Source organism: Lepus europaeus, chromosome Y (genome assembly GCF_033115175.1).
Source record: "Lepus europaeus isolate LE1 chromosome Y, mLepTim1.pri, whole genome shotgun sequence".
In the NCBI taxonomy this organism is placed as follows: domain Eukaryota; kingdom Metazoa; phylum Chordata; class Mammalia; order Lagomorpha; family Leporidae; genus Lepus; species Lepus europaeus.
In genome coordinates this window covers 6808089-6822353 of record NC_084851.1, presented here as the reverse complement: position 1 = coordinate 6822353, position 14265 = coordinate 6808089, and the positions used below count along the sequence as shown (strand labels likewise).

Sequence of the window (14265 nt, the reverse complement as noted above, 5' to 3'; positions counted from 1 at the left end):
TTGAAAAACTACGGTATAATTAGGTGACAAGTGACTCCCAGACACTGCAGGACTTCCACATTTAAAGTGTGTTTCAGATCTCCTATTTTTCTTCATCCTGCTATAGTGACCTTTACTAGAAATGCTCATCTTTGTGATTGGAGAATATAGAAAGCATTGGACCAAGTAAAGCTCCCCTAGAAGTGACACAATTCATATCTACTGATATTTGCTGAGTGAGAATCATGTGACCTTGTGTGAGTTCTAGACTGGGAGAGGATATGTGATTTTCTCACAAGAAACAATACTGAAGTTGAGTGAGCAATTGTCACCACACATCAGTTAATCTTCTCTCACAAGTATCTTAACTTCATTCCATACCTAGAGAGACAAACTTAAAAAAATATCATCTATTCTCAACTTTGCAATCAAATCCAAGTTCTGTAAATGAAACCAGAAATGTAACATATCCATATGTGGCTTCTCTTGATTGTTAGACCTGTGTTGTCATGAGTAGACAAGGTGACTGCTTTGTTTTAATCAGTGTACATGATTTAAAAATGAGGAGGATAATCACAACAACCATTCCTTTTTTTTACTGATTTGCATGGCTTTTTAATCTATAGTTCATAGTGAAGAATATTACCTTTAACACACACACAAACTCATGCTGCTGTCACAAAAGCCCTTATAAAGTTAGCGGGTTCTATGTAGGTACTTGGAAAAATTAAAGGAAGAAATACAATTAAAAGAAAAGTGTTCATTTTGGTTCAAAAATATTTTGAAATCCATGTATCTGAGGGAGGGATCTTTACAAATTTCACAGAAAATGCATATTATGAAAAAACTGCAAGGATTTCAATGTTTTGGTATGAAAATAAACTTTCAAATACCATTTTTCTTTTTTTTCTTTTTTTTATTTAGTGAATATAAATTTCTAGCCAGCCATTCCTTTTTTATAATTTCATTTTAAAAGAAAAATTTAGGAAATCTGGAGGATAGCAGCAATGTCTCATTTCAATATGACAATCCTGAGGATACATGTGGCGAGAGGCCTGTGCTGACACCTTCATTCTATACCTTGGTAGCTCTTCAGCCTGTTGTTTTCCAAGGAATCATTGTTTCTTCTCAGAAATAGCTTTCTTTAACCATTATCAACATTATCCACATTACACTCATTGACCAGGGCTGAACAGAGCATGCTTCCTATGGGCTGGGCTGCCTTGTTGGCTGGCTTCTTGTTTATAATATAACGTTATCTTCTGGCACTTTTGAAGTAAATTTGGTTGTTTCTGACAGTCTAACCCTTTAGAACGTGCATATGTGTGTGTGTATTTGTGTGTGTGAGTGTATTTGTTATTCCAGCCAGGTGTCAGCCTTTTGAAACATGACATTTTGTCTGGTTATGCTACTAGTGTTTTAGCATGTTTTTTAGATGCACCTTGTGGTCTCCCTTCTGTGATTTTGAAGAATTGAAAATTTTATTGAGAACAACATTCATTTACATGATTTAGCAATAGCTGTCATAGGCATAACCTTAATTTTCAAGTCAACATGGGTTTCAGTGATTGTATTGGCTTTCCAAATTATCTCTTACTGTATATTTTAATTGTAAGATTAAAAAAGGCAGACTTGTCAACCTTATAATAAAAGCCAAAATGAAAATGTTTGAGAGTTTTCCATTCCTATGCATCCTCAAGTTTCTGGTTTCTTCCTCTTCCCTTTATCTCTTTCTTGTATGATTCAGATATTTTTATGAGCTCAGCATTTTCCTGTAGACATATGAAGTAGAGTGAACTGATACATGTTACTGATATTCTTTTTCCTGCTTCAAACTCTATGTCCATGATGTAAATATTATTTGACTTATGCCTTGGTTACATAATTGTGGTAATCATTAAGTACACACAAAAATTTAGCAAATAATTAATGGAAAAATACATTATAAAAAACTATGCATAAATTTTAAAAAGTTTCCAATAAAATAAATGACCTGATAATACAGAAAAATTGATTTTTTTAAAAAATTGCTTGTTCTCCAAATTGATATTCAACATTTTCTCCTGTAACTCATCTAATGCTAATTCAGTCATATGCTTACATGCATGTCTACAGATTACAGTGTGGGCTCTTTTCAAAATCATTAGGAGAAAGAGCAATTCCAGAATAACAAGGAGCAATCCATTGTACTGATTTTTGAATTATGAAATTAATATAGAAGCAAGACATTTTCATTGTAACTTTGCATTCTGTTGCCATATAGATTCCAAAATCATCTGCATCTTATATAAGATGCATAGAAGACGCATACAGAAAAATGCACTCCTAGTCTTTTTGTGACAGAACTTGCATGATGAGCAAAAAAAAATGTGCTATTGCAGATGTTGGTGTCATTTGAAGACCTGGCTGTGGACATCACTCAGGAGGAGTGGCAGCACCTGGACAGTTCTCAGAAGACCCTGTACAAAGATGTGATGATGGAGATTTACAACAGCCTGTTGTTTTTGGGTGAGTGATATTCCCCTCTCATGTTGAAGTGAAACAGTTACTTCCCATGTGGCAAGCAAATTAATTTTTTAAAAGATTACATGCTGGATAAGCATAGAATTTGAGGCCAAGAAACATGAGGAAAGGATTGAAATCAACAATTTTGTTTCACAGTCCCTGTGAACAAGCTGTTGTCTTTCAAAACTCTAACTTAATGATTTGATTACATCCAGCATTATTTCCCTTTAACAGGGTACTGCAAAAGCAAACCTGAGGTGATCTTCAAGTTGGAACAGGGAGCAGAATCATGGACAGTGACAAAACCCCTAAATCGTAGCCTGTCAGGTCAGTCAGCACCCATTGGACAGGGAGACTGGAATGGAAAAGATCTCAAAGAATGTTGACTGGGTAGAGCATTTCTCACTATGTATCCCAAGTCCCAGTCCTGAGAACAGCTGATGTGATGCATCAGTCTCCAAGCAGGCTATCATTTTAGTGTTCATCTGCTTGTTGTTTTCCTCTGGGTGAATACATTATCAGAACTACCAACAATGCAACCAATTTATTTTTTTAATTTTATTTATTTATTTGAGAGGTAGAGTCACAGACAGAGGCAGAGATAGAGAGGTCTTCCATTCACTGCTTCACTCCTCAGATGGCTGCAATGGCCAGAACTGAGCTGATCTGAAACCAGGAGCCAGAAATTTCCTCTGGGTCTCCTATAGGGGTGGAGGGGCCCAAGCACTTGGGACACCTTCCACCAATTTTCCAGGCCATTAGCAGAGAGCTGATTTGAAGAGGAGCACCTGGAACATGAACCAGTACCCATATGGGTTGTCGATGTTGTAGGCAGAATTTTAGCTTACTATGCCACAGTGCTAGCCCCATTGCAATCAATTTCTGCCTGTAACGAGACTAATTTTTAGGTTATACACATCCCCTGTATTCAAACTTGTCCTTCTTCCTACTGCCACATCCTGTTTTTCTTCAGACAATTATTCATGTATGTATTCTTTTCTTTGACTGGCAGAGTTAGACAGTGAGAGAGAGAGACAGAGAGAAAGGTCTTCCTTCCATTGGTTCACTCACCAAATGGCTGCTACAGCTGGCACTGTGCTGGCCCGAAGCCAGGAGCCAGGTGCTTCCTCCCCATCTTCCATGTGGGTGCAGGGCCCAAGCACCAAGACTATCCTCCACTGCCTTCCTGGGCCACAGCAGAGAACTGGACTGGAAGAAGAGCAACTGGGACAGAATCCAGCACCCCAGTCAGGACTAGAACCTGGGGTGCTGGCGCCGCAGGTGGAGGATTAGCCAAATGAGCTGCGGTGCTGGCCTATTCATGTATTTATTCTATCAATGCTTATAAAAATTGGATCAACACAGAGGAACTGATTTCTTATTAGTTGCAGAAATTCAGTTCCCACTCATGGTTTTGACCAGGCACAGGCCTTACTATTGCACAAATTTGAGTACTGAATTAGTGAATGTGAGCTTTCTCATTGTCTCTTTACTCTCTTTTTCTGTTTATTTTTATAAAGATTTATTGATCTGAAAGTCAGTTACATGCAGAAAGAAGGAACGGCAGAGAGAGAGGGGTCTTCCAAATGCTGGTTCACTCCCCAGTTGGCTACAGCTTCTGCCAATCTGATGCCAGGAGCCAGAAGCTTCCTCTGGGTCTCCCACATGGATGTAGGGTCCAAGTACTTCTACTGTACATCTACTGCTTTCCCAGGCAATAGCAGGGAACTGAGTCAGAAGTGGAGCAGCTGGTACTTGAACTGGTACCCATATGGGATGCCAACACTGCAGGCAGTGGCTTTACCTGCTATGCCACAGTGGCAGCCCCTTTGTCCCTTTTTCTGTCTGATTCTCAAATAAATGTGTACAAAAATCAATGGCCATTGCAAGCAATAGAAAAGTGAATGAGTGAATGGGCTTTGTTTCTCTTTCTGTCCCTATCCCTGTAGTTCAAATAAATAAATCATGAAGAAAATACGATGCCAGTGTTGCAGGAAGCAGGTTAACCTGCTGTAATACTTTTCCTGCTCCTTTTAAAATATGATTATAATGTAATAGATTTGAAATGCATAAGAGAGTCAGTATTCTGTAAAAAATGGGAGAATTCTGAGTATCCAGCACAAATATTGAAAGACAGAACTTCAAATTATAGAGCAAGAGTGTATACCAAGAACTGAGAGAATACCAAGTATGCTGGTTTCATAATGAGGTGGAAATACTTCTCAAAGAAGGTGAACATCACCCTAATGGCAGAACATATTTCCTTAAATTGGTTGGAAAGCATACAAAAAATGATGTATGGGACATTTATGGGCCTCCTGTGGTATTGAGAATCTGAAGATACTAGGTTTTCTTAGGAATCTGTGGAAAGCTGTCATCATAATGTGCATATAAAAGGTTTGGGTAGGGCTGAAATTGTGACAGTATGTTGAACCACTTCCTGTAATGACAGCATTTCATACGGGCACCAACTTGAGTCCTGGCTGCCCCACTTGTGATGCAGCTCCCTGGTACTGTGCCTGGGAAAGCAGCAGATGTTTCTTTGCACATATCTGGGAGACTCATTTGGAGTTCTGTGCTCCTGTCTTTACCCTGGTACAGTGTTGGCATTGATTTCTCAACAATGTTGCAGTGGGTTCGTTTCTGAGAGGAGCAGTGTGATGGGGGCAAGTGGTTCAGAGCCAACACACAGACTCCAGGAGTCGGGTGAAAGCAGGCTTGAGGCGAGCAGCCCACAGACTCGTTTATTACAGTTGGTACAACAGCTTATATAGCTAAGACCAGCCAATCTGGTCAAGGGGCGGTCTATGCCCCAACAAATCACAGCCTGTTGCCAGGCAGTTTCAAATCCATCCAATCACAGCCTGTCGCAAGGCAGTTTCCAAAGCCTTCCAGTCACAACCTGTTGCCAGGCAGTTTCAAATCCATCCAATCAGAGCCTGTTGCCAGGCAGGCTCCATTGCCAGGTGGGTTTCAAAGCCATTCCTAACTGATGCTCACTTGCCAGTGGCCACCTTGGCATGGCCTTCTCATTCCACTGCAGTACAGCCCTGACCATTGCAGCCATTTGGGGAGTGAATAAGTGGATGAACACTCTCTCTCCACCTCTCTTTGTAACTCTGTCTTTAAAATAAACAAATCTTTTTTTAAAGTTATTTATTTATTTATTTATTTGAAAGAGAGAGAAGTCTTTCATCTGCCAGTTCACTCCTAACTGACTGCAATGCATGGAGCTGAATCAATATGAAGCCAAGAGTCCTTAGTTTCTTCTGGGTCTCCTATGCAGGTACAGGGACCAAATGACTTGGGCCATCCTCTGCTGCTTTCTCAGGCACATTAGCAGGTAATTGAATCTGAAGTGGAGCAGCTGAGACTTGGCACCCATATGGGATGCTGGTGCCAGAGGGCAAGGCTTTAACCCACTGCACTACAGCACCAGCCTCTAAAATACACAAATCTTACAAACATTTAAAGGAGGTGTTTTTGCTTAAGAAACCCCACAGATCTCTATAGCCATTCCCCTGGAAAAACTGAACATGCAGCAACCATAGAAAATGGATGCTGTTTCTATGTTATGGTCCTGCTTAGGGGAAACACACATGTCCTCCTCTGGTACCTATAAGTAAGTGATCAAATGAAGTTTTCCCATCTTCAAAGCTGAATCATTAAGGAAGCAAGAAAACTCACTTTTATAAGAATTGATGATGACTGCTGGGAAGTTTGCAGCTTATTATTCAAATAAAATAGTTGGTAAGTATTTCTACTAAGTGTTTCTCAACTTTTATAAATATTTACATAGTTATGAAAATGTTTATTAGATTCTCCTTGCACGGCAGAATGACAGTAACAGAGAAACAGAGAATGAGCGGAAAGTCCTCCATCTACTGGTTCATTGCCCAAATGCCTGCAACAGTGAGAATGAGGCCAACCTGAAACCAAAAGCCAGTAAATCTGTTTGGGTCTTTCAAGTGTGTGGCAGGCTGCAACACACTTAGAATTATCATTGGCTGCCTGCCAGGACACATTAGCAGGAATCTGTGTTGGAAGCACAGTAGCCAGGTCTCATCTGGTATTATTGTGGGATGTATGCATCCTAAGAAATGGTTTGACCCACTGCCTGACATCACTTGCCCCCTCTCTCCACTCAAAACATTTAACATAGTTGAATGTATGAATTTGGGAAAGCTTCCTTTGTTTTATTACCTTAGTGTATTATGAAGAAAAAGATATATAGGGCAACATTGAATACCTTTTACTGACCTATTCAAATGCTATTCCACTAGGAAACTGCATTGCCTTTACTTGAACATTCTACAAGTAACACTTAGATATGTTTCATGGACATAGCATTTTTTTTCTCATTTCAGCCTGCAGAAGGGATGACCTATTGGGAACCAACAGGAAAAGTCAACAAATAAATTTGAGGCAAGTTGTAATCACAAACAACAACTTATCAATGCACAAGAGAGTTAAATTAAAAAGCAACACTTAATTTAAGCTCAGGCCATATTTTTACTGAAAGCTGAGACATATAATTTATTTCACAATTTGCTTCTCCCTAGGAGGCCTGATGAGATGCAATCTGCAGAGAAATCTGATGGCACTAGTGTACTTGGCAACTCAAGTGAATGCTGGGAGCCTATCAGTCAGCCTCACAAGATTCAGACTTTTCAGCAGGTGTTTGAACACAGTATAAGGGTTCAGCAGGAAAAGGGTGTCCTTTACAGATGAAAAGGCTCATATGGGAGATACCTGTAATAAGTCAGTTGGCACTATAGGAAAGACAACTGAACATGTAAAGAAAACTTTCCAGAAAAAGTCCTACCACAGTAAACCTCAACAAACACACAAAGGAAAGAAACTTTATGAATCTTTTGAGTATAGGAAACTCTCATTTACAAATCAGATTTTACCACAAGTCAAAGAACACATACAGGAAGAAAAATCTATTCTTGTAACCCCTGTGGAAAATCTTTCAATTGTGAATCCTGCCTTTCTATCCATCATAGAACTCAGAAAGGGGAAAAGCCCTCTGGGTGCAATGAATGTGGGAAATCCATTTACCTGAGATCAGATACTACAAATCTCATGATTCACTCAAGATACAAATCTTTTACATGTGAAACATGTGGCAAAGCATTTTATTGGAAGTCGCAACTCATTCTACATCAGAGAATTCACACAGGGGATAAACCTTATCAATGTAATACATGTGGAAAAGGCTTTTGTTGGAAAACAAGCCTTATTTCACATCAAAGAATTCACACAAAAGAGAAATCATACAAATGTGATATATGCAGAAAAGCCTTTTCCTGGAAGTCAAATCTCACTGTACATAGAGAATTCACATAGGGCAGAAACCTTATGAATATAAGCAATGTGGAAAAGCCTTTATCCAAAAGTCAAATCTCACTTCACATCAGAAGATTTACATAAATGAGAAACCTTATGGATGTGAAATGTGCGGAAAAACCTTTCGCTGGAAGTCAAACCTCACTACACATCAGGGAATTCACACAGGGGATAAGCCTTTTGAATGTAATACATGTGAAAAAGCCTTTTGCCGAAAATCACAACTCATTGTACATCAGAAGATCCACAAAAGGGAGAAAACTTATGAATGTAGTACCTGTGGAAAATTCTTTTTCCAGAAGTCACAACTCACTCTGCATAAGAGGGAGAAGATTTATGAATGCAAAATGTGTGGAAAACCCTTTTGCTGGAAGTCACAACTCTTTACCCATCAGAGAATGCATAGATCAGAGAAAATTTATGAATTCAATGCCTGTGGAAAAGTCTTTTGTAATAACTCGACTCATTACACATCAGAGTGTTCACACAGGGGAGAAACTTTATCAATGTGATGAATGTGGAAAAATATTTTAGAGTTTAAACTTCAGAAGGCATCAAAGAACTCACATGTAAGAGATAACTTGTCAATGCTATGGATAAGAAAAGACTTTTTGCCAGAAGCTACATCTCAACAGACAGCAGAACTCACAAAAAGGAAAAACACCTTTTAATGAAGCGATTATGAAAATTCTTGATGCCAGAAGTCAGGGTTAAGCACACATCAAAGAACTCACAGGTGAGAAAGCATGTGAATATAGGAAAACTTTCTACAATAAGCCAGATCTCACTATCAGGGATCTTAGAGGAAAAACTCTACAAAGGCAGTGGAAGTGGACAAAGCTTTTACTCTGAGGCAGATTTCAACAAGCATCAGCAAAATTATCCACAAAATTATTAGTACATAAAATAAATGCTAGCAAAATTACTCAATATTATTCTTCAAAACAGTAATGAAGGAGGAAAAACACCTGTTTAACATCACATCTCTGCCGGTATTAGGGAATTCACATGAGGGTGTAACACTGCACTGCAGAGGCTGGCTATCCACCCTTTGAAATCTACATTAGTCTTTGTGCCATATACTCTGCTGTTTTACCAGCACTTATTATGAGTAGGGACAATATCCACATGTAATTTTTTGTAAGTAAATACTCATTCTATACTACTCAGTTTGAAATAAAAGCCTAACATTTGCAAAGTATTTGGTATAACTGTTTCACTACCTGCCCATGAGTCTTCCTCCATATATTCTAGTACAGATCAGTAATGTGACCACAGTTGTGTTACCTCATATGCCAGCCATAATGCTGTACTATTAGAGTTGGATGTTGGGTTTTTTCTACTTGGTAGGATTTGTCTTGTGACTTTTTCAGTCATGTGAATCCCAAATTTGTGTGTAGACTGCCTAATTTGTCCATATTACCAATATATTTATAAATTGAAGAGGATTCATAAGTATTGTTTTAGTGGCCTAATATTCCAACTGTCTTCCTGGGATTGTTTCTGGGCCAATGTTTAATTTTTTTTTCCATTAAAAGACAATGACAGAGGAAAACATGTACACAGAGTTCTTATATTCACTGCTTCACTCCCACAGATGGCTTAAACAGCCATCTGTTTTTTTTTGGTCTAGGTGAGACCAAAGCCAGGAGGCATAAATTCCATTTTAGCCCCCCACATGGGTGGCAGGGCCCCAAACATATTGATCATCAAGTACTACCTTTATAGGAGTATTAGCAATGTAGTGACTGAGAAACAAAGTAGCCAGGACTCCCAGCTAACACTTAAATATAAAATGTCAGCATTGCCCACAGCAGCTTAACCTGTTGTTCCACAATGCTGGCCATAGTTCTGTTTATTTTTGTCCTTGTTCATTCTGTAGCTCTCTTGCCACTCTATTGTGGTTATGCCTGTTTGGAGTCATTTACCAATGTTCTGATTCCTGTTTTATTTCATTGTACTATCTGATGATATAGGCAGCTAGCTAGTGAGCTCTAGGAATAGAAGACTGCCAGCAGCATGTGTATTGCAGTCACACACTGTCCAAAACCCAGACCTTCCATATAGCCTACAGGGTTTTCAACTAGAATTATTTTACATGGTTCCAGGCTCATCATACGCACTCCCCATCAAGAACCTGAGTCTTAATTCATTATGTTCTAGATTCATATTTCTTAGAATAAAGCATATGTATTCCAGTTACCAATGCACTATAAACCCGTCCTGCTTTTTCCCCCAAAGAAACCTTTCATTTAACTATAACAGACTTCATGCATTTCATAAGTACAACACTCTTGCACCCATAATCCAGTCCCTCCTCACCCACTGTCTCCCATGCACAGTCCCATTCTCCACTAAGATTCATTTTCAATTAATAAACAGAAGACCAACTCTCAGTAAAGATTTCAACAATTTGCACACACATGAAATTGAGAACAAGTTTAACTCTCATAATACAACTCACTGAGGATAGAAGTCCTGCATATGAAGTTTGTGTACAGTGATTCCTGTTGTTAATTTAACAATTAACATGCCTGAGGCTCTTGACATAAACTGCCTGGGCTATGGAAGCCTTTTGAATCCTCAAACACCATCAGTATTTAGAAAAGGCCATACACAAAGTGGAAGTTCTTGCTTCAGAGAAAAGTACGTCCTTCTTTGGTGACTTCTTTCCACAGGGGTTTCACACACAGATATCCTTCATATAGGACATTTTTGGCCATGGTGTTGTAGTGTTCCATGCCTGAAATACTCTCATGGGCAATTCGGCCAGACCAGAATGAAGGGCTGATTCTGAGGTCAAGAGTGCTATTTGAAGTGATTACCATTCTATGAGTCTGCTGTATGGACTGTTTCCCATGTTGGACCCCATAATGGGGTCCAATGAAAGTTTATAAACTATACTGTTAGCAAGAAGTCCATAGGAATGTATGCAAAACTATACAGCTTTACACTTATAAATTTCTTGCTCCCTTATCCCCACTCTTAATTTTTACTGAGTTCTATTTTTTTTTGACAGGCAGAATGGACAGTGAGACAGAGAGACAGAGAGAAAGGTCTTCCTTTTTTCCATTGGTTCACCCCCTAACGACCGCTGTGGCCAGCGTGCTGTGGCTGGTGCACCACGCTGATCCAAAGCCAGGAGCCAGGTGCTTCTGGTCTCCCATGCGGGTGCAGGGCCCAAACACTTGGGCTATCCCCCACTGTACTCCTGTGCCACAGCAGAAAGCTAGACTGGAAAAGGAGCAACTGAGACAGAATCCAGCGCCCTGACCAGGACTAGAACCTGGGGTGCCAGTGCTACAAGAAGAGGATTAGCCTATTGAGCCATGGAACTGGCCGAGTTCTATTTTTAATTGCTGTTATACACATATGATAAGCTCTGTTAAGTAAATAGTTCAACAAATAGAATGAAAAAAAGTTCCTTAATAATCAAGATAAAGGCCATTCTCATTGCTTCTCAAAGTGTCAATTTCACTTCTACAGATCTCCTATTATGTGTTCTATTAGTTATCACAGTTCAAGGATTTCATTTTTTTTACTGCTGTAGTATTCCATAGTGTACATACCCCATAATTTCTTTATCCAGTCTTTGGTTGATGGGCATTTAGGTTGGTTCCATGTCTTAGCTATTGTGAAAAGAGCAGCAATAAACATGGGGGTAAATATACTCTTATTTGCTGATTTCATTTCCCTTTTGTAAATTCCCAGGAGTGGGAGGCCTGAGTCATGGTAGATCTATGTTCAGATTTTTGTGATGCCTGATGGCTTTGTGTTTTTTGTTTGTTTGTTTGTTTTGTTTTTGTTTTTGTTTTTGTATACAGTTGCTTTAGCTATTCAGGGTCTCTAGTGTTTCCATATGAATTTCAGCATCATTTTTTTTCACTCTTGCAACATTGTTTTTAAGATTTAGTAATTTGAAAGGAGAGAAGGAGAAACAGATCCTCCATCTGCTGGTTCATTCACCAGATTATCACAATTGATCAGGCTGGGGCCATGAGCCTCTTCTAGGTTAAGAGGTGAGTTTAGGGGTCCAGAAGTTTGGTCCATCTTCCACTGATTTCCCAGGGACCTCACACGGAACTGGATTTTTTTTTTTTGGACAGGCAGAGTGGATAGTGAGAGAGAGAGACAAAGAGAAAGGTCTTCCTTTTTGCCGTTGGTTCATCCTCCAATGGCCGCTGCAGCCGGCGTATCATGCGCATCTGAAGCCCAGAGGCAGGTGCCTCACCTAGTCTCCCTTGCAGGTGCAGGGCCCAAGGACCTGGGCCATCCTCCACTGCACTCACAGGCCATAGCAGAGAGCTGGCCTGGAAGAGGGGCAATCAGGATAGAATCTGGCAGCCCAACTGGGACTAGAACCTGGTGTGCCGGTGCTGCAAGGTGGAGGATTAGCCTGGTGCCAGCCAGGGAACTGGATTTTAATTAGAGCAGCTAAGACTTGAACTGGAGCCCATATAAGATGTCAGCACTGTAGGCCGTTGTTTATCCCACTGCAACACAGAGCTGTCCCAACCTTGGTGTTTTTAATTCTAATTTCTACCTCAGTTTTTTTTTTTCTGACTGACTGCATTACCTACACTCCTTTGAGATTTTTTTCTGAGTGTTCAGCAGAAACCATATCATTACCATCTGCCTTGTTTAAATTGTCAGATTTTTTGGTTCTACAACAATTCTATGTTGACTGCTAAATACCTGTAGAGGTAAGGCACATGACAAACTGCCAGCAACTGTGACCAAATAGTGAAATAGTGGTGTGGATAATGATAGGGCATGTTTGTGCCAGATGAAGGAATGAGGAATTTGTCAGGGAAAAATGGATATGAGCCCTGACTTCTGCTATTTGCCTGCATGTCCTGTTGCACCTGCAGTGCCAGACATCATGGTCCCAAAGCATGCTTGCACATCAGGGAGCACATGTACTTTGCATCCCTGGAGGTGCATTAGCAGGTGCCTTGAATCTTCTAATTTGTTGGCATAGTGCTGAACATTGTCACTTGAACTCCTCATATCCTAATTCCTCCTCAACATGCATAAACTCCAAGGCACTTTGGCATCTTGCCTCTTGCTTGAGAAAGCAGGCATTGAAAGACATGCTGGCTTCTGGGCCCCCATCTCTGAAAGGCACTATGAGGCATGCTGCTCCTGGGTGCACAGAGAACTCTACCTCCCATTGAGATCTCCAGATTTGCCTTAGCTTGTATCAAGTATATTTCTGCCACCATGTTGACTCTGAAACTCCTGCCTCATTCCTATCCAGGTGGCCCGGGGCAACAAAGACTAAGCAATAAGCACATGAAGTCCCCTTTGGGAACTCCTGGCTTCCAACATCTTTGCAAACCATGAGCAACAACTGTCCACTGCCTTATCCTGAAGACAGAGACAGCCCTAAGGCAGGAGACTTCAGTTTGGTATGAGAGTCCTGGGATATAGTATTTGCTAATGTAGAGGCTGTGAGACAGCTCCACATTGCCTTTATGCCTGAGAGTCACCCAAGTTTTCCCTCCATGACAATGGGATGAATTGTCCCTGGAAACAAGACTATGCCTCAAGACATTGAGGTGTAAGAGTGAGTACCAGCTGACTGTGAGCACAATGCACAAGCTGCAAAGCAGTTTCCACTGGAGCACCAGCAGTGAAGCAAGACTGTTCAGTGTAAAGCCTATTTTCCTCTTCCTATGTGATGGCATGGCTAACACATCATTCTTGGGATCAAGACCCTGTCAGGCACCAAGAATCTTAGCATTGAATGTAAGGGCAGCAATTTTGATCTACAATGCAATCCCAGGGTCATGTAGACCATGCTGCATTTAAACTTATGCTGAAGTTGGTGCATCACTACATAGTGTCCCCCACCCCCAGCACTCATCTTTGTGAGCCCTGGGCTGACCCTCTGAAGGGATGCTTGGGCAGCAGCCTGCCCAGATACTCCTTGCATCCCATCCCAGAGTACCTATTAGATCTAATTTGGTGGTGAGAAGATTCCCTCTTTTCTCAAAATATCAGCCCCCTTGGACAGCACCCTACTGGTTGGTTGTCTTCTCTACCTCCTAGGAAGGGGACAAAGTGGGCCATGTAGGTTGGGGAGAAACTGCATGGGTGGACCCAGGTGCCCAGATGCTAAATACCCAGCCACTGGGACCAGAAGAATGGAACCAAATGTCCAGAAGTTACCAACCCAGTTTCTGGCTCTATCCACCTCTATAGAATGACTTGGACTTACTTATGGTACCTAAGGTATCCCTGTATTCTCTCTCTTTTTTCTTTCCTTCTTGTTCTCATTTGATGTTCTTGCCTAACCATTGTCTGATTGGTGGGCTTTTCTGTCCTTTACTAATAACATTTTTCTGTGCTTAAATGCTTTATCTTGCAGACTTTAGAGTTTTCCTGAGATTTCTAGAGTTTGTAGCAGCACTTTGTAAAGTATAA

The 14265-nt window shown here is 40.5% G+C and overlaps 1 protein-coding gene across 1 annotated transcript; it reads left to right on the top strand.

Moving 5' to 3' along the window:
* The first annotated feature begins 2360 nt into the window (after positions 1 to 2360).
* Positions 2361 to 14265, top strand: LOC133754009 (zinc finger protein 420-like). The gene is made up of 5 exons (XM_062184640.1): positions 2361 to 2487; positions 2719 to 2811; positions 7047 to 7174; positions 7824 to 8286; positions 14210 to 14265. The coding sequence occupies exons 1-5, from the start codon at positions 2361 to 2363 to the stop codon at positions 14263 to 14265; spliced, it is 867 nt and encodes a 288-aa protein (XP_062040624.1).